Source organism: Megascapheus bottae, chromosome 25 (assembly GCF_031878675.1).
Source record: "Megascapheus bottae isolate mThoBot1 chromosome 25, mThoBot2.hap1, whole genome shotgun sequence".
Taxonomy (NCBI): Eukaryota; Metazoa; Chordata; class Mammalia; order Rodentia; family Geomyidae; genus Megascapheus; species Megascapheus bottae.
This window is the reverse complement of record NC_143533.1, coordinates 18,526,505-18,551,597: the sequence shown is the minus strand read 5'-3', so window position 1 is coordinate 18,551,597 and position 25,093 is coordinate 18,526,505. Positions and strand designations below refer to the sequence as shown.

The 25,093-nt window shown below is 39.0% G+C and overlaps 1 protein-coding gene across 1 annotated transcript in view; it reads right to left on the bottom strand.

Annotated features, from left to right (window-relative positions):
- Nucleotides 1-25,093, bottom strand: part of Fbn1 (fibrillin 1) — a 206,242-nt gene that overhangs the window by 72,407 nt on the left and 108,742 nt on the right. The window contains exons 11-22 of the mRNA XM_090358457.1: nucleotides 24,940-25,080; nucleotides 20,435-20,554; nucleotides 16,244-16,369; nucleotides 13,646-13,768; nucleotides 10,495-10,617; nucleotides 9,275-9,427; nucleotides 6,584-6,637; nucleotides 4,970-5,095; nucleotides 2,852-2,977; nucleotides 2,187-2,306; nucleotides 1,854-1,991; nucleotides 970-1,020 (exon numbers count right to left, since the gene is read on the bottom strand). Of these exons, the coding sequence (XP_090214583.1) occupies nucleotides 970-1,020; nucleotides 1,854-1,991; nucleotides 2,187-2,306; nucleotides 2,852-2,977; nucleotides 4,970-5,095; nucleotides 6,584-6,637; nucleotides 9,275-9,427; nucleotides 10,495-10,617; nucleotides 13,646-13,768; nucleotides 16,244-16,369; nucleotides 20,435-20,554; nucleotides 24,940-25,080 (1,401 nt within the window). The remainder of the gene's footprint in view (nucleotides 1-969; nucleotides 1,021-1,853; nucleotides 1,992-2,186; nucleotides 2,307-2,851; nucleotides 2,978-4,969; nucleotides 5,096-6,583; nucleotides 6,638-9,274; nucleotides 9,428-10,494; nucleotides 10,618-13,645; nucleotides 13,769-16,243; nucleotides 16,370-20,434; nucleotides 20,555-24,939; nucleotides 25,081-25,093) is intronic.

Below are 25,093 nucleotides of genomic sequence, written 5' to 3'. Positions count from 1 at the left end.
TATGGAGGGCACAGTGTGTACTCTGCACTTAATTTGGAAAAATACTCAAGATCAAGTTAATCCAAAGAGAAATACATACTTGCCAATGCCAAAAAGGAGAGAGCATTAGGTAAGACACATACACACACTGTGTCTCTGTTTTGAAGCAATGACTTTTCCAAGCCAGGGGTGTTAAAAAAAATTCTAAAACTTTTCTTGGAGAACTACATGGGGAATGGGTAGAATCTACATGTTGGGGGGGGGGGAAATTAGGGTTTTTTTCCTGTTGTTGCTGTTATTCTGGCCACTGGGCATAGCAAAATATGCTTCTAAGCTCAGATAAGTTATTAACAGTGGGTCTGGAGCAAAGAAAAAAGCCAAAAGATTCAGTCATCATTTGGAAAGCAAGACCTTGGGTGGGGGTTGTACTGTTCCTCTTTGTTTTAACAGGGCAGGGGGAGGGGAAGAACTTCATTTCATCCCACATATGGGACTAATTGCTGTTTTTAAAATATTTCAGCTGCTGTGTCATGTCAGGTTGCGTTAGTCACCATGACCTATATCTATCTTGGACTCTGTGAGAAAGTCACAGCAAACTGGAGAAAATCTAGTAGACCTTCAAAAAAGAGGCAGTAGACTATGTCCTTCTAAATTATCCATGACTATGAAACAAATAAACAAAAACAAACACAGGCCAAACCAAGAAAAATGCAAGTTTTGTAGTCTTGCCAAAACCTTCCTGACAGGTAGTATTTTTAAAGGACAGTCACCCTCAACTATGGTCTGTATGAAAACACTTTTGCCCATAGTGAACAGACACTGGCCATAGACTACAACATGATACATGCCTATGAAGTTAACATCTGGTCTCAGTTCTCATTAGTTTTTTTCATCTACTTCATAGCAGTTACATGACCCTGTTCTCCAATTCAAGGGAGCACAAGCATTGTTCATACACACATATTATGGCTTATAAATAATCAGAAATACCTTCACATTGTGTCCCCTTAATTCTTGAGAATCCTTTACCACATACGGGGTCTATAAAAATAAAAAATTAGGGAAAAATTAAGTAACAATATCCAAACTTTATTGTTATGAAATCTCACAAGAAAGAGGATCTAGAACATGAACTAAGTTTTGTTGTTTGGGATGAGCATAATAAAATATTTCAGAGATTACAGAGGTTAGAAGAATAGTAACAAGATATGTCCTTGAATAAAGCTCAATCCCCTTGTATCTCAATAGACACAAAATTACATTCTGCAATGGTGACAAACAGAAAATGGAATTCAGATTTCCTTTTTGCTATTTGCCTGAAGTCAGGATTCACATTATGGGATGACAGGGAAACAAATGGGAAGGATACAGTTTAGAACTGGGAGAGCTTCAAGCAGTCTTCACGCCACACAATTTCACAATGTATACACTCACACACACAATCAGCAAACCAGGAGCCAGGTTCTCAAACCTCAACTTCCCCCCACCACCCCCAGAGTTAGAAGTTCACCGGAAACCCTCATGAAGTTTAGTCAAGAAGACTGGTTTCTTTATATCAATTAGCTTTTCTGGAAGAAAATCTGAACCAATTAAAAACAAAAAAACCCAAAAACTCAGGGCCAAGGCAGCCAGAAGAAAATGGTGCTTCAAGGAAACAACCAGATTTAACCACATTCCCAGGCGGAGAAAGAAAAGAATGAATTAACCAAAGCACACACAATTATTGTCCATGACACTTCCCCTCCTTTCCATTCGAGAATATGCTTTCCTGAGGTCACTAGAGTCTAATCTTTTAAGATTCTCCACTGATCTCTTGAAGCAATAAAGCACTGGACCTCCCCATCCATGCAATGTCGGAGCCCCTTTTCTCTTACCAGCTTGGCATATGGTGCAAGGGCTCCCCCAGGCAGCACCAAGGGAAGAGCAGCACTGGGACTTCAGGGTGGCTCCGTTGATGTTGATCTCACACCGCCCATCAATGACCGTCTGCCAGCACGTGCCCTTGATGGTTTCTGCAGGGATTCAATGCATGGTTAACAGAATCTATGTCAAAAAATTCAAACTTGTACTTTAGGATCACAGGAGCATTAGGAAATGAAGAATGATCATTGTTTTGTTGCCACATACTTTAAATTTTTTTTTGTAAAATCTCAGAGGGCAGCATCATTGATAATCACAGAAAAAAACACGCTTAGAAAGATAAATACCTATGCAGATGGTTTTTGTTGCATCCAAAGTACTTTCAGGAGAACATTCACAAATGAAAGAGCCAGGGCTGTTTTTACAGACTCCGTTAATGCAAGGATTAGATTCGCATTCATCAATGTCTGAAACAAAGAGAAAGCCGTGTTACTGCTAGAAGCTAGTCTTGGGAATAGGGAGAAGAGACTGTTTCAATTGTTATCCTTGCTTCATTTGTTATCACATATTCTTAGATAATAAAGCTGAACGAAATAGCTTTTTCTAGACTGAATGGAAAGCCAAAGTTGTTAGCTCATCTTCTCAACTATATAACCCAACACTGGTTTGGATCTTTTTACTCAGGAAATCTGGAGCAAATGTGCATGTGATTCCCAAAGCAGGACTTCAAACAGACTGTATACACTCTTTTCTTCATCTATTAGCATAGCAATTAAAATACCAGTGGAAGGCAAAGATGAAATTTTGTCCTTAAATGGCAAATAAATAATAAATACCATGAGAGGCATGCAAAGTTGGTATAGATGCCATTAGAACCACAGAATCTCAGCTAAATGGGCATGATTATCTAAAACCAAAGTTAACGCTAACTTACTCTGATGTTTTCTTTTCTTTTAATGGCATTCCAAAAGGTTAGTATGAAGTGTAGTATAAGAAGAGAAATATGGCTTACCTTCACACGTTTTTAGGTCAGGTTTGTATATGAATCCTTTGGGGCAAGTGCAGACAAAACTTCCAGGAGTGTTTCTACATTGTCCGTTGTCACAGAGTAGACTGTTCAGTACACATTCATTAATATCTGGAAAGCCAATGATAATGAACATAAGAACCTAACCATCCGATTTTATTTCTTTGTCCTTTTAGGGCTGATCTTTAAAATCATAAGGGTATAATTAGTTCTACTACAGAGGCATAATTCTCATACCACTGTATTTGCCAGTCTTACCTTGTTTTAGCTTGATGCCATTATCTATATATTATCTAAATTATGAAGCTTTAAACTGCTAGTCACTAATTTACTTCCCTTTCAGCAGGAAGAAAGCATGGGCTTTCTGGAAATCATTGATCTTTACTTTGAATAACTGCTTCATCGTGTCAAAAATAAAGGCTAATCTTATTGACTTAAGGAGTTTAATAAATATTTATTAAAAATGTGATTCATTTTTGATATGTGTTAGTTCCAGAATGAATATTTTCTTCACAAATAATTTAAACCATCGCTGGTTATATTTACAAAGTATGAAGCAATCTGTTGTGTTTATCACTGCCATGGAGAATTGAGACTTGCAATTCAGAGAGCTGAGGAAAAACCCTTGCTTTCAGATGAATAATATGAAAAAAATTTAAGGTCTGAACTATGTAGATAATTCAGGAAATGAAGATATTCTGCAGCTTTTTGTAACCCTTTGAGATAAATTACATCCTAGAGCCTATGGAACAAGTTAGTTATCCACAAGGAATTGTTTTACACAGTGACTAAGTCTGATTAGACAATCATATGTCAAGTTTTATATCCTTTAACATAAAAATTAGTCCTGGGGAATTACATGGTTCAAACCAGTACATACAGCTTAAATCTGCAACACGTTTGTAAAATAGGGAAAAATGCTCTTGAGAAAGAACATGCTCAGAATCCTATCAAAACAACATAAGGAATGCTAATACTTCCCCCATGGGTCCTTAGTAGCAAAGAAAGGACATGATAAGTCAAAAGTTTGATACCCAAGGACAATGTAGGTAGGAAATGTCTTCTTCTGGGCCAAAATGTACAAGGGTCATTTGATACTGGATGGTAGATAGGACAGTCTACCACTCAATAAGTCATTGGTATTTGGGAGACTATATGAGACTATGTTGTATTGAAAGAATGAAAAGAAGACCTCTGGTGTTTATTTTAATCTGCATTATATCTGCAAATTATACATTCCAAATAGCCCAATTTCTTACACCAGTATTTTTCATACATTGCCTCCAAGATACTGCTAGTGGTAACCTCAAGTGCTCAGTGGATACGATATGCTTCAGAACAAATACATTTAATGTCTCCAAGTTTATCTTAAAATTTATAAAAATATTACCTTATTACACATAAGTATATTTATTTGCCTATATGCAAAATATGTTTGATCTCCAAATCAAAAACGTGTCATCTTACATTGACTTTTGGCACTTCTTGGCATATTCCCATGAATAATTAGTTTTAGATACTGATTTTGAAAGCCTGATTTCAGGAAACCTAAAGACTATTAGAGAATACTGGTAGAGACAAATAGAGAAGGTTGGAGAAGAAAAATAATGGCTTGCGTTGACCACTGTCTTCTCAACCAAACGATGTAGTTAATTACTGACTGGCATCTTCATTAAGAATCGTGAGAACATAAAAATGATGTTTGTTAAACTTCACAGAAAGTAGCTATTACTGAAAATAAAGCTGTGTTTTCTGTGACTGAATCACATAAGTATTTGGGAACAGAACTGCTTGTCTCAGTAAAAACTAGGGATTCTTTTTGGGCCACATGAAAATGAAGCAGAGTAACTATTATTCTGAGAACTTGCAGATCTAAGAAACTTCTCTTTAGAGTGCCTCTGTCATATCACTAATCATAAACTGTCAAGATACAGTTATGGAGATGTTTATATATGGAGACATGCATGTGCTGTGCTGACATCCTAAGTCTAAAGCATTCTCTGGCTCAGTTCTCTGAACTAGTGGAGAGCTTCCTTGTCCAAGTAACACAGAAAGGAATGGATCATGGATGAAATGTCTTCAAAAACAGGTGGAACTTCTTACCAACACAGTTTTTCCCAGTTATATCCACTTCATATCCCGAATTGCATATACATTTGTAAGTCCCTCGGAGATTTTCGCAAATTCCATTTGGGCAAATATCAGGATCTAATGCACATTCATTTATATCTACATAACCGAAAAGTTCAAAATCAATCACATTCTAGAATAAACAGCAAATGGATTGTTTAAAAACACATTTCACTTGGAAGAGAAACTCTTTCTTACTATAAGATATTTTGAGTCAAATCTTACTTCGACCAGTCCCTGAAACTGTCATCTAGTCTAGACATTTAAAGTACTTCTGAAGAAGTTACTTTGGACTTGTCCTGGTCCAGTTTCCAGGACAGAAATATGAATCAACGATAAAGTTCAAGTCCCTACCACTCATCTCCCTACCTCCAGTTGTTCCTACTTTTACCTGCCTCCCATTCTGTCACCATTTGTAACATCCTAAAACAAAGCTGATTATGTTGTGTGCATGGTTCCAACTTTCGTAGATTCAATAACATCCTCAAGATTAAAACAGTTCTCTTGTTCATTTTCTCCCAACTTCTCCCTCTTCTGTGAACATGTACGGTGTAGGGAGCACTGTGTGTGTTAAGTTGTTCTTATCCATCTAAAGCCTGCTCAACAGCTTTTGCTTCCCTTCCCCACCCTCAGAAGGCTGGGTTCTCCCATCTCTGCCCCTCACAAGGCCTGGCGAAGCTTTCGTGGTGGACAGGGATGCAGTCACAATTAGTGAATGGATTGTCTCAAATCTCGCTACCTCACTTTTCAGATATTTTTGATCTCCGAGTCTCTAGCACAACTGGTTTCTCCCCTCCCTAACTTACTCTAAGTTTCCTCACTTCATTATTTTCCTTTTCTTCCCATCCTATCCATACATAATGATAAAATTAATCATGCTAAATGAACTGACAAACTGACTTATCCAGTCCATGCTGTTCTCAAAACTCTCATCAAATTTCCCAGTTAATAAGAAAATTATGCTATATTAATAAGAAAGTCCCTTTCTTTGTTCTAATCTGTATTTACCTTTATTCTTATTCTCACTCTGACATTTGTCTTGGCCCCAATATTTCTCTGGTTCTACTTCTTACATGCACACAAAGATCTATTATTTTCCAATCTACTAGCTGCAAGGGATAATGAAAAAGATTTAAAAAAAAAACCTCTCCTGTCATCTTGTAATGACTGGAGCTTTTGACAGTTAAGAACTCTTACAGATTATAAATAGATAACAGTTCAATCATTCCATGATTCCAGAATTGGTATTTTAAATTGGAAAACTCAAAGAAAGCCCAAGGGCCCCTTTTCCAGAATGAGCAACCCCAGTCATTTTGGATCATTGACAATTCCTCTTTCATCACCCTGGAAGAGAGATCCTAGACCCTTCTGTGAACAAGCCCCTCTCCCATCACCAGCAATCCCAATGCCCACCATACCCCAGTGACTGGTACAGGAACTTCACCAACTCCTAGAGACATCAAGAGATGGTGGCCAGAGAAAGACCAGGCTAGAGTGGTGTCAACGGACCAACTAGAAATCCACAGGAAAGCCCCATGCTACCTCTGCACATGCTTAAGGTAGTAAAGTTTTGCAAGGACTCCTTACCGGTGCCTGCTGACGTCATCCCTGGCCCACTGCTGCAGAGAGCCTGGTATTCCGCTGCAATAAATTAACAGATAGTAAATGATTCCCTTGTCTGCAGAGCAGGTCAGTTCTGCCCTTGGCTTTGCACACATCGCTGCCTCTAAAGTGAAAACTGAGGTAAAGTGGCTAAGGAAAAGAAGGCATTTCCTGATGGGGCCATCTTGACATCAAGGCTCCCACTTGAAAGGCTCCACATCATGCAGGAAATTGACTTTGAAGGGTACAGGCAAGGTAGAGTGATTCCTTGTGTGAAAGCACTTTTGGAAAAGATATTTTTCCTACAAGTTGATTTTGTTCACTTGGGAGCACTTTACACTTACAGTGAAATGTGCCTGTTAAAATGTGGTTTCTTAACTGTTAATAAAACGATCTCCCACCATATTGGGAATAGTAGTTTTTTTTGTTTTTTTTTTTTTTCAGTGTAATTGTGTTCTTGACATCTTTTCATTTCTCAGCAAACTCTCCAGGTTCTCAAGTGTAAGTGTGTGTGTGTGTGTGTGTCCCCATCCTGGGGCCTGAACTGAGAGCCTGGTCACTGTCCCTTTGCTTCTTCACTGAAGGCAGAAAAACTTGGTAAAGTTGATATGTTAAGCAATATAGAGTTGAAGGAAACACTTCAAGTGAACCATGTAAACTGGTTTTAATCCTCAGTGAGGAATGACTCTACATGCAGGTTGTGTAATGTGCAGAACACGATTAATGTTAGAGGTTGCACAGTTGCAGGCTGTCATCTAGCTTCCTAAAATACTCTGGTAGGTACTGTCAGTACATTCAAAATGCCCATTCTTCTGGAATGAGAGCTACCCTTCTTATGGATTGCTAGGATTTAGCATTTTCACCTACCAGCAGTTATTTATTTCTTAAAGAAATTAAGTTTTCTCTGGTTCTCTTTTTCTAAGCCATATCATTGTCTTATGGATTGTAAGAATTCTTTGGAGATGCACATCATCCAAGGGAAGGTGTTAGAGCAAAGAATGATGGTCTTAGCCGGGCAGCTCACGCCTGGAATCCCGGCTACTCAGGAGGCTGAGATCTGAGGATCAAGGTTCAAAGCCAGCCTGGGCACAAAAGGACCTGAGACTTTTATCTCCAATTAAGCTCTAGAAAAACAGGAAGTGGGGCTTGGCTCAAGGGTAGGGCAGTAGTCTTGAGCTGAAGAGCTCAGGGACAACACCCAGGCTGAGTTCAAGCCCCACTACTCACAAAAACAAAAACAAAAACAAAAACAAAAAAAGAATGATAGAATTAGCATTTCCTGGCTTCCAAGCCTTAGCTTTTCCCCTCCACCAATCATCATGAGTATCTTTCACAGTACTCATCTGTCTGTACACTTAGAATGTTAGAAAAGTACTCTGGGAAAGTAAAGTCACATAAAACTTTGATATTGTAACATACAGTTTAAAGTTATATGGAACTATTTTTACTTTTAGACATGTATTTAACTGGTTGATGATCATATATACATGAAAAAATGACCACTTGTATACTATTTCCAGGGAAAAGTAATCAGCCAAAATAAAGCTTTTTATTTAATTAATTGTTCCCCTGTGAGATTTCTCTAATATATATAAGGTACTTTGATCAGATTAATTTCCTCTAATATGTTTAAACCTTTTCTTTTCCCTGGCATTTGTCACTTCTTTTAGTTTTTCCTTCAACTATATCTAGATTTTCATGGTACATTTTAATTTCTAACTCTGTAATCTCAAACATCATACTGAAAACAAATCTTTAAAAAATTAAAATCATTTAAGGTAGAAATTAATAAACTGAATCATATATGTAAACCAGCCAATCAAAACTACATTTTCCCCCCAATATTAAGCCTATATTTATTTTAGGATAAGACATTAGAAGTCAAACTGTCCATCTTCCTCAAAATTATGCTCCAAGGGTGACAATCTCTTGTCTTAATTTCAATAAATTACTGTTGTTTTTCAAACAGAAATTCCTGACAGTGGACAGGTCCTTCTGTGTTTGCTAGGACAGTTCATTTGTAGATTGTAAGACCGAGGATACTTTTTCCATATTTTTCCATCTTATGATTATGTAAATAAGTCATCCCATTCTTAAAGGAGCCAAAACTAAAAGCACAAATAAATCTCCAAAAAGTACTCTGTCTGCTTATAAACCAGAGAGCAGACTCACAGCCATGGCCCAGGTCTGTTTTCACTGGGCCATGCCACCTCGGCTGCAGAAAAATACTTTTCCCCTAAGGTTGAATAAAACCATTTAAGAAAAGCACACCAAAATCAACATGGGGGATGGGAACAAAATTCACAAATGGTCTTCTGGGAAACTGTTGGAAATATTCAGGTAGCATGAAAATAATTTACTTTCTATACTGTATAAAGTTCTGCTTTTCTAACAGTCAGCTCCTGCAAAAGGCCAACTCATGAAGCTGCATGCATCCCACACAGCAAGAATACTACTGAGGTGGAGGACTGAAGAAAAAAAAAAGAGGCACAAATGTATCTCGGATCACCAGTGACTGAGGACTAAGCACATAGACTAGTCATGAGCTAGCCACAGCCAAGACCCCAAGGACGATACAGAATATAGTTTCTGTGACCTTTTTCGGTGACTTTTCTAAATGTTCAAACATTGCACATGGGTTCAGGGAGCTGGCAACCTCTGTGTGATACCACCTACCCGAGTTCTGGGCCGGACATGGCTGGCATGGTTCCCCAAAGGCATACTCAGTACTGGCACAACAGCATTCAGATTTGGTAACAGCACCAAACAGGGGTTTGACACACTGGCCTCTCTTGTATCCTCCATAACATGTGCTCCGCATGTGGGTATCTAAACAGGAAGACACACCCATTGTCACACTGTTGTTTTAAATATGTAAGAACCGCAACCCCCCACCCCCAGATCAAAGTTGAAGCTGCCTTAGGCTCTTTGTTATTTCGGTTCTTAACTCACAAAGAATATCTACGGTAACTGGGATTCGTAATAAAATAATAATGATGATGATATTTTAAAAACAAAAACAAAAACACTGGTCTTGCAAGCAGTGAAAACTAATAACTAGCCTTGCAGTTTTCTAAGGATTACAATGGCTTACCAAGCTATGAGACTCTTATGTGCTGGGATTCTATCTCATTCATTTTCTATGTATAGAGAAGGCAGTAAGTGTTGAATGAATGCTGAAGCTTCCACTCTGATAAATAAGACCTTTATTAGAAATGTGGCTACCCCAAAATAAACACACAATTATTGAAGGTCTAAATTAGATGTACTTTCCAAAAAAGGAAGTTTAATCTGTAAAAGGCTCATTATGAGAATCTGGAGATGTAGGTCCATTAAGCCAAGTTACCTTTAACACCAGGGAAGGAGTTTCCAGCTAGACCCAATCCTCTCCCGACCCAAGGGGTTTGTTCAACACTTTTCTTTCAAACTATTTGGATAGAATTTGTACCAATTTCTCAACAATTTTCAGACTTCTTATTAAACCATGTAAAGCTATTACTGCCTATGTTTCTGGATTACCCATATTTGCCTTTGCATTCTGCACTTCCTTTGGAAATTTACTTCTCCAGTAAAATGTTCACCGTGAGCTAGTGAGCATATATAGGACAATTTCAAAGACCGTTATCAACAAAAGAGGACTGGGGACACATGGATTTAGAAAGTAAAGGAGAGGCAGAGAAGTGGAGGTTTCCTGGCTTTTCCTTTATCTTAGCTACATTTCCTATTCCCAAAACTTAAATTCAATTTATGCAAAAAGAGCCTGTTGGATTTTTGGCTCTGCAGATATTCATTATTTCCTATCTGCTATGGTAGAGCACATTTGTTATTGGTGGGTTTTTGCTTATTGCCCCAGGATGCTTCTCCACCATAAACTAGCCACGAATGGCATTTCTTACCCACACACACGCGTCCATCCAGACCCACGGCCAGGCCAGGGAAGCATTCACACCTGTAGGAGCCGTCAGTGTTCACACAGCGCCCGTTCATGCAGATCCCAGATGTTTCACACTCATTAATATCTGTGTCAGGAAGAAGTTGTTATTTTAAATGAGGTGTCTTTTATCTCAAGCCACAACTTGTTTACCCTTAGATAACACTGACATTGGATAAGATAGAAAATAATATGCAGTATCTCAACGATAAAAAGCTCAAGAGTATGTATTCCCAATAGCCTATGGAAGAACAGAACTGACAGAAATCAACTGTTTGAGCTTATTACTTTTCCATTAAAAGCTTCTTTGATAATTTTCTTCAAGGAAATCTTTTCTTTTTAATCTAAAATAAGGATCATAAAAGTCAGAAGAGAATTTGAGGAAGAAGGAAAATGATGGCCAAGAGATCCAGGGTTGTGTGTAATGCATTACATGTCTGAGAACTCTAGGATAATGAGCCTAACATTAAGAGATGTATAATTAAAGAAATTGAAGGAACACCATAGAAAAAGAACAGAAAATAAATATAGTTGATTTTGATGACCACATTTGGCTGGTAACAATACAAGCCTTTGGAATCTAGCAAAGAAAAGTCTTCCTCCAACATGTAGAGTATTTTACATTATTGTGTATATATACTTAGAGAAATCTGGTAAAAAAGACTTTATTGGATCTATGTAAGTAATAGTACAGAGTTTTCCCCCTTAATAAGGGGAAGTAGAAAAGGTACCAAAACCATGTTTTGGAAAACAATTCGAAGTAACTCATTTTGTAACAACTCCTTTTATATTATATAACTGGAGTATATAACTATTTCCTTCTTTATTTATGACCTTAAAAGGGCAAATTGAGAGCAAAACACCTCCATGTTTAACTTAGCTTGTGTTGTTTGGCACAAAACATAGTCAGATGGTCCAAGATCTGTACAACCTGTGTACAGATTGTATTTGAAACAGCAGTTATATTTAAGAATGTGAACTCAGATTGAGGCAGTTGTTTTGGCCATTTTCTTGTTCAAGATGAGAGCTAGAGTAAAACACTGGAGATCATGGATTAAATGGGGACAGGACTTCAGGCTAATCAGGTAAGACACACTTGGCTCAAAAGTCAGTGCCCTCAGCTTCCAGACAGGGATCAGAGAGCCCAGGGCCCAGTGGTCCATCAGATTAGTTAACTATAGGGGCTAAATTAGCACTGTTGATTCAACTTCAAACAGTCACAACTTTGTAGACTCCTAGTTATTCAGTACAAGGGGAAAATTTTGTCCCATAGCCTATATCTATGCTCTGTACCCTAGAACAAGTAAGACTAACATGGGAATGGGGAATCATAAAGGAGCACTCCTCCTATTCTTCTAGTCCTCTCTCTCTCCCTCTCTCTCTCTCTCTCTCTCTCTCTCTCTCTCTCTCTCTCTCTCTCTCTCTCTCTCCTGCTTTCTTTCTCTCTCTCCCTTCCTCCCTCTCTCCTTCACATCTTGTTTGCTTCCTTTTCCTATCTCTCCCTCCCTTAAAACAGAATAATGCTAAGCTAATCGTAGCAAAGCAATGGAATCACAAGTAGGAAAATTCTACTGACAGGCGACTACCTCTCGGGCAGCAGCTGGATGCAGAACCTAGTTTCACTAATGAAATCATATTGCTTCTGGAGCAGTGGATATGCTGGCCACATTTAACTGGTGCCTGGGCTGCTATGGGCAGATCCCAGCATGCTGTGCAGGTTGGCAAGCAGGGCATGTTCTCTCATAGATGTCCTGCTCACAAAAGGGGCTTTCACATTTCCTTCCATTATTTTGCTTGGAAGCCTCATTCCAAATATTCCAGCCACCGTTGCCTTCCCCTTTCTCTTGTACTTCGGGAGGACGTCATTTGCACAATCTGACACTTTAACTCAGGGCCACCTTACACTGTAGAAGATTTCCAGGTCCTAAACCTCTTTTCTCATGTCAGTTCCTCCCCATAACCAAGCTCCAAAGTATTTTCCTATCTGGAAATTTGAAAACCCCAACTGTTCTTTCTTGCTGTGAAGGCAGATTTTCACAATATCAAGAGCCACTGGTGTGAAGGTCATAGAGAATGTGGGTAAATAACCAAAGGCTAGAAAGCCTTTTACATCTGGATTCTCCAAGAATGCCTCCTGCCAAGGACTTTGCACATAGAAGGCTTTCTTCCAGACAACATTTACCTTAAGGGACCCTTGTCCCTCAAGGGACACACCAGGGCAAGAGGCACCATAGATTGTCTCCTGCTTTCTCAACCTTAAACAGTTTGACTTGTACATCTCAAGCCATGAACAGAGGCTCTGAGCATAATCTTCTAAACAGATTTTCAGGCCTTGGTTCGACTCTACGGTTCTTTGGGAAGTATGATTCCAGCTCAGATCTTGCTTTTAAGTGCAATAATCCCTCATCATTTCTATAAAAGCAGGAGACTAAGCATACATTTATCCCCATCAACTCTTTTTAAGCCTTCAACAGCACAATAAAACTCCTCAGTTTCCCATCTGGAGCAATGAGATTATTCTAAAAGTTATCAAGCTTTTGTTTTGTTTATATCTTCCAGTTAATTCTATTTCCTGTTTTCTTTGCTAAGTAATTTGACAAAAACCTAAATAAACTGACCATGAAAAAAAAATGTTTCATTTCTTACAATAGCTAAAGGAAATAATGATGGCGGTATTACTGCCAATAGAGGCTACAGAGAGCTGGCTCAAGAGACATACTTGCTAGCAAACACTACAGTCCCCCATACTAAGAAGATGCCTTTTCTGAAAATAAATTGGTCATAAATTGAAGTTTTTGTGGTTTTTTTGTCAGTTCTGGGGCTTGAACTCAGGGCCTGAGCACTGTCCGTGGGCTTTCTCAAGGCTAGAGCTCTACCATTGGAGCCAAAGCACCCCTTCTAGCTTTTTCTATGCATATAGTACCAAGGAATTGAACCTGGGACTTTGCAAATGGTAGGCAAGCACTCTACCACTAGGCCAAATTCCCTTCCCAGGAGTCAGGTTTCCTAAATGAGAATCTGAAGTACTAGAAACAGAGAGACTCCTTAATGCAGGTGTAGCTTTCAAGAGCGTAGGAGGAAAAGCTGATAAAGGCTGAGAGTTTTCAAACACGAACCTTTGCAGTACCGCCCATCTGATGCAAGCTGGAATCCAGGTTTGCAAATACACTTAAAACTACCATCTTCATTGATGCACATCCCATTAAGGCACATGTTCCTTATGCTGCATTCATCCATATCTGAAGAAGAAAATGTTTTTTATACATTTCTACTAGTGTAAATTAGCTGTTCAAGGGCTTCATTTTGATGTGTCCCTGTGTGTATTCAATGTACTTGATCACACTCAGCCCATCCATTACTTTCCTCTACCTTTTCCTCCTTCCCATCCTCAAAAACAATCTCAGCAAGCTTCACTGCTCCATTTCCACACAGGTGCAGACAGTATTTTGATCATATTCACTTTCCTTCAACTTCTCTTTCCACTCCCTCCTTCCACTAGTACCCATTCCAACACAAAATAGTTTAAAAATATCTTTTTACAGTCAGAAGAGTATATGAAGAAAGCCAGCCTGAATGAATATAATTGTTTCATATTTCTGTTTTCCCCCATTATTACAACCTAATGTTAATTTTCATCCAAATTATATTATAGGTATCTCAAGTTCGATTTGATTGAGTGGACATTAGCAGGATTGCTGTGGGAGCAGTTTACAAAATAAAGTGTGTGTTTATAGCTTGGTGGGAATATTTGAATTACAGATTCAAGTTTCCTCTAATGTGCTGAAAGTGGAGTCAAAATCAAGACAAATGAGCCTTGAATTGTCTTCAAACTATATCTGGGTTCTTTAAAAGTAGAAATCAGAAGAAAGTTTGTAATTTGAAGAAATCATAAGGGTAGAAAAAATGATTTTTCTTTTTGTTTTTACTTACTCAAGTTTGAATTCAGGTTCAAACTTACTAGATGGGTATACTCACATTTGAGCTGCCCTATCAGCCCTTTTTCATGAGTTACTTTTTTAGATAGGGTCTTGCTTCATGCTTTGCTGGCCTGGACTTCACTGATCAGCTAATTAATGTTTCCCCAAGATGTTAGCCTGACAGGAACAAGCCACTGCACCCAGCCAATGGAGGATGTAGAGTATGATGATTTTGTTGTTGTTGGGGCTAGCTTTGAATTTTAATACCCTGATCTATGCCTCCCAAGTTTACAGGTTTCAGCAATTATGTTCAGCTGAAAAAAATGGATTTTTAAAATACTAGATTAACTATAAAATACAGTGAAGCCAACTAACTTTTAGGATCTCTTAATTACAAGAATAGTTGCTTCGATTTGAAATGCTATTTTATGTAATATTATAGCCTTCTTTTTTTGTGTGCTGGTCCTGGGGCTTAGGCTTTCCTCAAGGCTAGATCTTTACCACTTGAGCCACAGCACCACTTCCAGCTTTTGTATGTATGTGATACTGAGATACTAAGGAATCCAACCTGGGTCTTTGTGCATGCTAGGCAAGCATTCTACCACCAGGCCCAACTCCCGGCCCTATTACAGCCCTCTTGAGGGTCATTTGCTTCTGTTGACATGATATGTTCTCATTTATAGGATTTAGTCAAAACAAAAGTAATTTATAACTTTTCTCCTTTGTTTCTTTTTTAAAAAAAAACAGCTTCTATGCAACTGGGAATTTTGGCACTGTCTTTAAATCAAATCACTAAGATAATATTCTGCCAAAAATGTTTCTAAGAACAATTTTGAAATTCTTAATAATGTATGAATAGATTCTTGGGATCTATCCCAAAGACATTGGAAAACATGCTAACTAGCATTCTTCACTTGGTGCTGAAGGTCTGCAAGGTAGAAACTCATTCACAATAGCCAGGAAGCACTGCCATGAATACAAGCAAAACATCCCAAGTATCCCAGTTTGAAATAAGGTAATGAATACAAAAAACTGATTGTTGAAAGAGTTAATGTTTCTCTCAACCCAATTTTATATCCCCAGGTCCTCATTAACAAATGTCATGATTTGGCAGACCGTTGGAACAAATGATTATGAGAATATATTTGTTTAGATGTATCTCATTTTAAAAATAATTCCCATAATGAGCCAGGCAAGGTGGCTCAGGCCTATATTCCTAGCAACTCAGGAATCTAAGATCAGGAGGATGGTAGCTCCTGGCCAGTCTCATGTAAAAACAACAACAACAACCATCTCTGAAGTGAAGCAAGCTGAGCATGGTAGATCATACCTGTCCTCTCAGCTATGGTAAAAAGCATGAAAGAGGAGGTTCAAAGTTCAGATACTGGCCTTGGCAAAGAGCAAAACTCTGTCTCAAAATAACCAGTATGGAAAAAGGATGGATGTGTGGCTCAAAGGTCACAAGTGTGAGACCGAGTTGAATCCCCGAATTAAACTCCCGATGTACAAATCCTAATTGCATAAAACTACAAACTCATGATTTAGGCTGCAAAGACATCATCATCATTGGGAAACTTTAAAGTGAAAGGCTCTCTTAACATATTAAAATGCTATTTTGCCAATGTGAATTAAACAAAGGACTCTAAGGGAAATTCAGTTTGCCTTCCAAGGAAGCAAACTATGAAATATATATAGTATACTGATGTTTCACTGAATATCTGATGTGGTTGGGTTGAAGTTTCTTGGCACTGGTATGTTGGTGGGAAGAGAGGCATAACCTCAAGGCATTGTCATTACCTTCACAATTCTTTCCATCCCGGGTTACATGAAAGCCTGCATTGCACACGCAGTGGAAACTCCCATCTGTGTTGATACAGCGTCCATTTTTGCAGATCCGGCCATTCTGCAAACACTCATCAATGTCTATAATCAGAGATTAAAAGGAAAAAGAAAAGTTTCATTTAAAGCATTTATAATTATTTTATTTCTCCCTCTACTTCAAAACTCATGACCTTTGCTGTGGGTTATAATTACTTGATAATATTCTTCAACATAAATGTATAACTAAATGATATGATATGTACGATTATCCATGTTCAAAAGCTCTAAGTAGGAGTGGCCACAGAAGTGGAGGGACAAAGGTGAACAAATACAACAGTGGTATTCACTGTTGGTGAATGGTGAAAATGAACTATACAACTTGTGAGAGGAGAGGGGAGGGAAAACTGGGAGAGAGTGAGGGAAGTGGTGACATTGTCCAAAAAGAAATCAGCTCTTTACCTAACCTATGTAACAATAGCCCCTTTATAATAGCAGTAATTTTTAAAAGATCTATGACAGAGAAAAACTATATAATCTCACTCAAACTAACCTAATTTCTATAAGATCACTTATATCTCAATCCTGAAAATAATATAAATTCTTCACCATTTTATGAGCTCATCTGTTGAGTAGTATATATCACTATTTATATTGAACTTTGGCTGATATTGTTCAATACATGAAAGGCAGATCTTACACCTGAAGTAAGACAGAAATGTCACTTTAAAAAAATTACTTGAAGAGAAATGGGGACAAAAACATGAGAAGGGGTAGCAATAATAAGAAATGTACCTTCTATCTGGTGAATATAATATAACCCTTCTATTAATTACAAAAAAATTTACTTGGAGCTGGACACAGTGGCTCATGCCTGTAATCCTAGCTACTCAGAAGGCTGAGATCTGAGGATCAAGGGTCAAAGCCTGTCTGGGCACAAAAGAACCTGAGACTCATCTCCAATTAACCTCTAGAAAACGGGAAGTGGGGCTTGGCTCAAGGGTAGGGCAGTAGCCTTGAGCTGAAGAGATCAGGGACAGCACCCAGGTGGAGTTCAAGCCCCATGACCCATAAAACAAACCAACCAACCACTTGGGGCCAGGAGCTTATCCTAGTGGTAGAGTGCTTGCCTAACATGCACGAAGACCCGGGTTGGATTCCTCAGTACCACATACATAGAAAAAAAAAAAAAAAAAAGCCAGAAATGGTGCTATGGCTCAAGTGGTAGAGCTCTAGTCTTGAGAAAGCCCCAGGACAGTGCCCAGGCCCTAAGTTCAAGGCCCAGGACTGGTAAAAAGAAAAAACCAACAACGAAGTACTTAATTCCCTTAATAACCATCAATCACATAACTTTGAGAAACTCAGTACAAATTTAATGCTCACATATTCTTATGCCCCTTTATAACTTTAGAAGTGTTCTGTATACCAAACAGAATATTCCCCCTTTTATCTATGGTGTTGAATACTATGTCAAAGTAAACCATAAAGCATAATATGGACATGTTAAAAAATGATCATAAACTATTTCTGATCTCCCATTTAAAGAGTAATAATCTGCTCAACTGTGTTATCTGTTTCCCTTTGATTCTACATACTCCAAATGGGATGAACATGAAAGAGATAAACACAGATTGCCTTGTCTACACAGCCTGTCATCCTCTCCACTATTCATCCCCAGTTGATAGGGAGATGAACCAAATTCCACTGGAGGGATACTTCTACACAGAGCAGAGAGCTCATCTATTTGAGTACAAGAAGAGTCCTGCCCAGCTCTGGATAAGAAAAATGTGCATTTAGGGCATATCAGTTTTTCTGTCTACCCTGTGTCTGAACGGTGTCTTGTGGTTGACCCTCGGACGCACTCTCTGGGCAGATCATGCAGTGGTTTCTACACAAGCTATTGAACTAGCTGAGGCAGTCTGGGCTTTTGTTCTGTCTGATCTTTGTGCCAACAACCTACGATGTTTTTCTCTCTCCTTTATTTCTCAATCCTTGCTAAAATCTGACTTGTTCTACACTCAAAAAAAATAGAGAAAGCCAAGTATTCTTAGGCAGATTTTTCTAAACTATTTTCTGATATTTGAGGTCCAAGGTTAAAATTAAACAGGAAAAAGAGTCCATCCACAGACCAGCTCCACCGCCACATCCTCCAGGGTCCCTGCAAGGCCTGGTGGAGCAACTCAAGCAGGAGGCCAGCATGGAGAGGATCAGAGTCTCTCAGGCAAACAGTACTGTGTACAGAATGCCTGTGAGAATGCCCCGCTGGCATGGGTTCTAGCAGGAAGCAATCCCTTCCGGGAACCCAGGTCCTGTGCTTGTGACAATTAGATTATCTCAGATTTTTTCTGTGGAATGATTGTATAGCTAGAGAAAATAATAATTTTCTACTTAAATAAGGTAAATGAGTGAAGGAGTGCAGTTCTAAATAATAATGACCTAGTTCTTCTGCTGAAGTGTTTTTGTATTAAGACAACCAACCACCAAATACACCAAAATACACCTCTCTCATAAGTGAATTTCTGGTTTTCCTGTATCTGGAATATTTGGTATGTTTTATTTACTGGATTATATTTTATTTACTTATGTATTATTTATGTTTTATTTACTGGATGTTTACATTTAGGAAGGAAAATGATGTTTATTAAAACAACAGTATTTGTAACTTGTTCCTAAGAGTTCTATACGCCAATAAAATTTGCTCTTTTCTCAAAAATTCAGTTAACAAATGAACATAACATATAAAATTAAAGAGGATAAATAGGCTTTAGTAACCAAAAGATGTTTCTTTTATATATAATTTTTTTTTTGTTTTTGGTGTCAGTCCTGGGCTTCAGCTCCGGGCCTGAGCACTGTCCTTGGACTTTCTCAAGGCTAGAGCTCTACCACTTGAGCCTCAGCACCACTTCCGGCTTTTTTCTATGTATGTGGTACCAAGGAATCGAACCTGGGTCTTTGTGCATGCTAGGCAAGCACTCTACCGCTAGGCCAAACTCCCGGCCCTTTTATATCTAATTTTTTGTACCAATCCTGGGGCTTGAACTCAGGGCCTGAGCACTGTCCTTGGGTTTCCCAGGGCTAGTGTTCTTTTTCTATGTAGGTGGTACTGAGGAGTTGAACCCAGATCTTCATGCATGCTACCACTCTACCACTAGGTCGAACTCCTGGCCCCCGTCAGCAATTTTTTTTTTTTTTGGTCATGGGGCTTGAACTCTGGGCTTGAACTCAGGACCTGAGCACTGTCCTTAGGCTTTCTCAAGGCTAGCACTCTACCACCTGAACCACAGCACCACTCTCTCTCTTTTTTCTTAACATGAGAAGATTTTCATTTTTAAAAGAGAATGTAATTTGTTTTAAACACTAAACTAGCTCAAGACTAAGACTACTGCATATTCCTTGAGCCACAGCACGACTTCTGGTTTTCTGGTAGTTAATTAGAGGTAAGAGTCCCATGGACTTTCATCCCCAGGCTGGCTTTGAACTGTGATCCTCAGATCTCAGCCTCTTGAGTGGCTAGGATTAAGGCATGAGTCACTTGGCACCCTTTCTATCTAGTTCTTCCATGTACTTCTTGTCTGCTCAGTCTTTTGGACCATTTTGTGGCAACTTTTATCTACCAAATAACATGAACATGATCACAATTTTTAATGTTCAGGATATGCTTAGCTTTTAAAAAAGTCTAGAACAAAGATTTCTTTTCTGCTAGTGTTTTTTGTTTTGGGGGGGAGGAGAGTATAGTTCTTAATGAGTTTCATCATGATATTTATATATGATATCATATATAAAATATACTTTAACCCTATTCTTAAATTAGTACCAGAGGTGTGTATAATTACCAACAATCTCTAATATATAACGCTCAGTTTGATGTCAACCTTGTTCCCTAGCTCTTGGATGAAAAATTAATAAGTAATATTTTTTCAAATGAAGTTGAAAATAAGATATTCTCCTAAGTACAAACGTTGCTTTGAAAATAATTTTTGAATACTTGTCAGATTTTTATATTACTCTCTTCAAAGTGATAATTTTGCAATAAGGTGCCAAAAATTTTTTAAAAAAAGCATAGTACTGCATTAGCTTCTTTGGGCCTGGGTTATTCACACTCCAATGAACACTTTTAAAGCAAAAGCTTCATGTGGTATTCATGTCTCATATTTCACAAGAGAACCATACCTCGGCATTCTGTCCTGGTGAGTGTGCTCTGGTAGCCAGTTCGGCAGTGACAGATGTATGAGCCCTGAGTGTTAACACATTCTCCACCAGTACAAGGGTTTTTCTCACATTCATCAACATCTGTAATACAAAGCAAGTTTTAGTAAGAGATTAGGTAACAATAGCTTGTAATTTTAAGACTGGTTTGACTTTAAAACATCTTTGTTCAAAACAAAAAAAACAGCACAAGAGAAGTAACTTTTTTTTTTCTGTTCCACCACAATATGCCATGTCTCTAGTCATTTGGAAATGCAGTGGAGCAGTTCAACTGTATTATTTTCAGGTGTCAATTTTCACAGAAAGATTCCAAGTGCACAGCAACTCAGTGCTCTGAGCTAATAACTCTTTTCTCTCTCCTTTGGAAAGAAAATTAAACAGACTAAAATTTTACAAGTGGTTTCTCAATAAGATTCCAAATATCCCTTGAAGGTTCTTGGGTTTTCTTTTTCACTAAAATGGAAGTTTACTATGAATACTGATGGCTCACACCTATAACCCTAGCCATTCAAGGGGGTGAAGGATCATGGTTTGGAGCTAGCCCAAACAGCAAAGTCCATGAAACTCTTTTTTTTTCATATATTTTTATTGTAATTAATAGAAAGGTTACATTATATTTGCCAGATAGAAGGTGCATTAATTCAAATACATTGATACCCTTTCTCATGTCTTGGTCTCCATTTCCTCCCCCCACCCCTACCCCTCATCTTGTTTTCCCCCCTTCCCTATCCAATTTCAAATAACCAAATACAAATATATCCAATATATCAGATAACAAAGTGAGATACTGTAACAATATGAGATAACCAAGGGACAGCAAAAGAGATGAGAGATAACACAGTACATTAAGGACAACAATCACTCATTATATGGCTTTTGTTTCTATATCCTAGAGGTCCTTTCATTTAGCGTCATACTATATGGCCTTATATATCTAGGTTCTGCTCTATTGCAAATCTCTGCTAGGAGAGCCCAAGGTTTCTACTGATTATGACAAATGAGGGAAACCATTGAGCCTATGTTCCTTTGAGTCTGGCTTACTTCACTTAAAAGATTTTTTTTTCATATGGAATAATAAAAGACTCCATGAAATTCTTATCTCCAATCAACCTCTAGAAAACCAGAAGTGGAGCTGTGGCTCAAAGTGGTAGAATGCTAGCTTTGAGCAAAAGAGTACAGGGACAGTGCTCAGGCTCAGAGTTCAAGCCCCACTACAGATGAAGGAAGGAAGGAAGGAAGGAAGGAAGGAAGGAAGGAAGGAAGGAAGGAAGGAAGGAAGGAAGGGAGGGAGGGAGGGAGGGAGGGAGGGAGGGAGGGAGGGAGGGAGGGAGGGAGGGAGGGAGGGAGGGAGGGAAGGAGGGAGGTGAAGAAGGAAGGAGGGAGGGAGGGAGGAGTGAAGGAGGGAGGAGGAGAAGGAAAGAAGGAAAGAAAGAAAGAAAGAAAGAAAGAAAGAAAGAAAGAAAGAAAGAAGTTCACTCATATCTAGTGTCCCTGATGTGTATTATGAGGAATTTTTAACCCAAACATAAACTGACTATACTTTAAAGACCCACTTGGAGAACAAACTCATCTCAGATGACCTTGACGTAAAGGGTCCCATTAGTGTTACCATTGTTTAGAAAAGCCAGTAGAGGCAGAATGTTTTTTAGTGCTCTGTTTATTAAGATGATAAACTCAGGCTTAGTTAAGATAACCTTCTTATCCATAGGCTTCTTTGGAGCAGACACAGGTCTCACCTCCTATTTCCTGGCCCCACCATCCCTCTTCTACCTTCCTATAGATGACTTCTAGCAAAGGGAAGTAGCTCGAGGAAAAAAAAAAAAGAAGACTATTCATGTCAGCGTATTTTACATTCATACAACTGGAATTTACATCAAAACTAAGATAAATTTAGTTTAAAAAAGATAAATGCCCGGTGGATGCGGTGGCTCACACCTGTAATCCTAACTCAGGAGGCTGGGATCTGAGGATCCTGGTTCAAAGCCCAGCCAGGCATGAAAGTCCCAGGCTGGGACTTAATCTGCAACTAACCACCAGAAAACCAGGAGGGGCACTGTGGCACAAGGGGTAGGGCGGTAGCCTTCAGCTGAAGAGCTTAGGGACAGTGCCCAGACCCAGAGTTCAAGCCCCATGATGGATGGACACACACACACACACACACACACACACACACACACACACACACACACACACAAAGTAAATGGCACAGAAACAGTGGGAAGGGTGAACCAATTCAGCAGTGATACTCACTGACACTATGTTAAAAATGAACTTTACAGTTTGCAGGGAAGGGGGGTTAGTAGGGGAAAACCTGAGAGAAAATGAGGGCGGGGTGACATTGTTCAAAAAGAAATGTAGGCTGGGAATTTGGCCTAGTGGTAGAGTGCTTGCCTAGCATGTACAAAGACACAGGTTCATTTCCTCAGTACCATATAAAAAGACTGGAAGTGGTGCTGTGGCTCAAGTGGTAGGGCTCTGGCCTTGAGAAAACCCAGGGGTAGTGCACAGGCCCTCAACTCAAGTCCAGGGCAGGCAAAAAAAAAAGAAAAAGAAAAAGAATGTACTTTATAACTGTAGTCCCTCTGTATATCACCTTTACAATTAAATTAAATTAAAATAAAATGTAAATGGCAGCCAGGCACTGGTGGTTCTTGCCTGCAATCCTAGGAGGATGAAATCTGAAGTTTGCGATTTGAAGCCAGCCTAGGCAAGAAAGTCTGAAGACTATTATCCCCAATTAACTACCAAAAAAATCCAGAAGTAGAGCTGGGGTTCAAGTGGTAGGTACTAGCCTTGAGCAAAAAAGCTCAGGGATAGTGCTCAGGCCCTGGATTGGCACAAAAAAAAAAAAATAAGGAAATCGCAACTATGTTTGGATCCAGTCCAAGTACTTGTATGACATTTTCTCTCTACACAGTTGAAACATCTTTTCAGCAAACTGAAATTTCTATAGCCTTTAAGGACTACATAAAGTTGGTAATTGATCCATTTAAATGACTAAAATGTGTAAAACTTTTTTTTCCAGCCATGGGACTTGAACTCAGGGCCTGAGCACTATCTTTGGGCTTTTTCCTCAAGGCAAGAGCTCTACCACTTGAGCCACAGCACTACTTCCAGCTTTTTTCTATGTATGTGTTACTGAGGAATAGAACCCAGGTCTTCGTGCATGCTAGGCAAGCACTCTACCACTAGGCCAAACTTCTGGCCCCAATGTGCAAAAATTCAGGGCCAGGAATTTGGCCTAGTGGTAGAGTGCTTGCCTAGCATGCACAAAGACCTGGGTTCGATTCCTTGGTCCCACATACATAGAAAAAGCTGGAAGTGGTGCTGTGACTCAAGTGATAGGGTTCTGTCCTTGAGAAAACCCAAGGACAGTGCTCAGCCCAACCCCAAGCCAGGACTGGCAAAAAAAAAAAAAAAAAAATTCAGAGCTTTGTATTTACTCAGCCAGTGTGCTACCACTTAAGCCATACGGTTGGCAATTTTTAGTTTAGGTAATTTTATAAATAGGTTCTCTTACCTTCTGTGCCTGGAACCATGATTCTTCTAGCTCCCTAAAAGTTGGATTTCAGACAAACACAACTGCCTATAGGCAGAGACCACTAAGATTTGCATTAGACCAATGAAACTGACAAATAATAAATCTGAATGTGGGGAAGAAAATATGGCTTTTCCATATAACGAATGTTTGTTGTCCTTAATGTACTATGTTGTCTCTCATCTCCTTTGCTGTCCCTTGGGTATCTCATATTGTTACAGTATCTCACTTTGTTATCTGATATATTGAATTTATTTGTATTTGGTTATTTGAAATTTGATAGGGAAGGGGGGAAAACCAAGACGGGTGGGGGGGTGTGGGGGAGGGTAATGGGTACCAAGACATGTGAAAGGGTATCAATGTATGTGAATTAATGCACCTTCTATCTGGCAAATATCATGTAACCCTTTTATTAATTACAATAAAAAATTTAAAAAAAATATGGCTTTTAATGGTAGAGTACTTGCCTAGCTTTCATGAAACCCTAAGTTCCAGTCCTCAGCACCAGAAAGTGGCACTGTGGCTCAAGTGCTAGCCTTAAGCAAATGAAGCTCAAGGACAGTACTTACACCCTGAGGTGTAGACAAGGACTGGCAAAAAAAAAAAAAAAATACCTGGGGCCGGGAGCGTAATGGTAGAGTGCTTGCCTAGAATGCAAAAGCCCTAGGTTCAATTCCCCAGTATCACATACTCAGAAAAAGTCGGAAATGGAGTTGTAGCTCAAGTGGCAGAGCATTACCTTTGAGCAAAAAATGTTCAAGGACAGTGCCCAGGCCCTGAGTTCAAGCCCCAGGACTGGCAAAAAAAAAAATCTGAATGCATTTAAGCCACAAGGATTAAGGTAATTTGTTATAGCAGCAGTAATAATCCCATGCAGTCATGCAATAACATTGTAATGGCCTCTTGGTGCAATTAGTGATGACTCACGTACCAATACATTCCCCCCGGATGTCCAGCTGGAATCCTTTGTTACATTCACACCGGTAGCTCCCAGGAGTTGGAATACAGCGCCCATTTTGACAGAGATAGCGGACCAACTGACAGTAATCAGTGATATTGAATGGCACTACCCCTAGAATAACAAC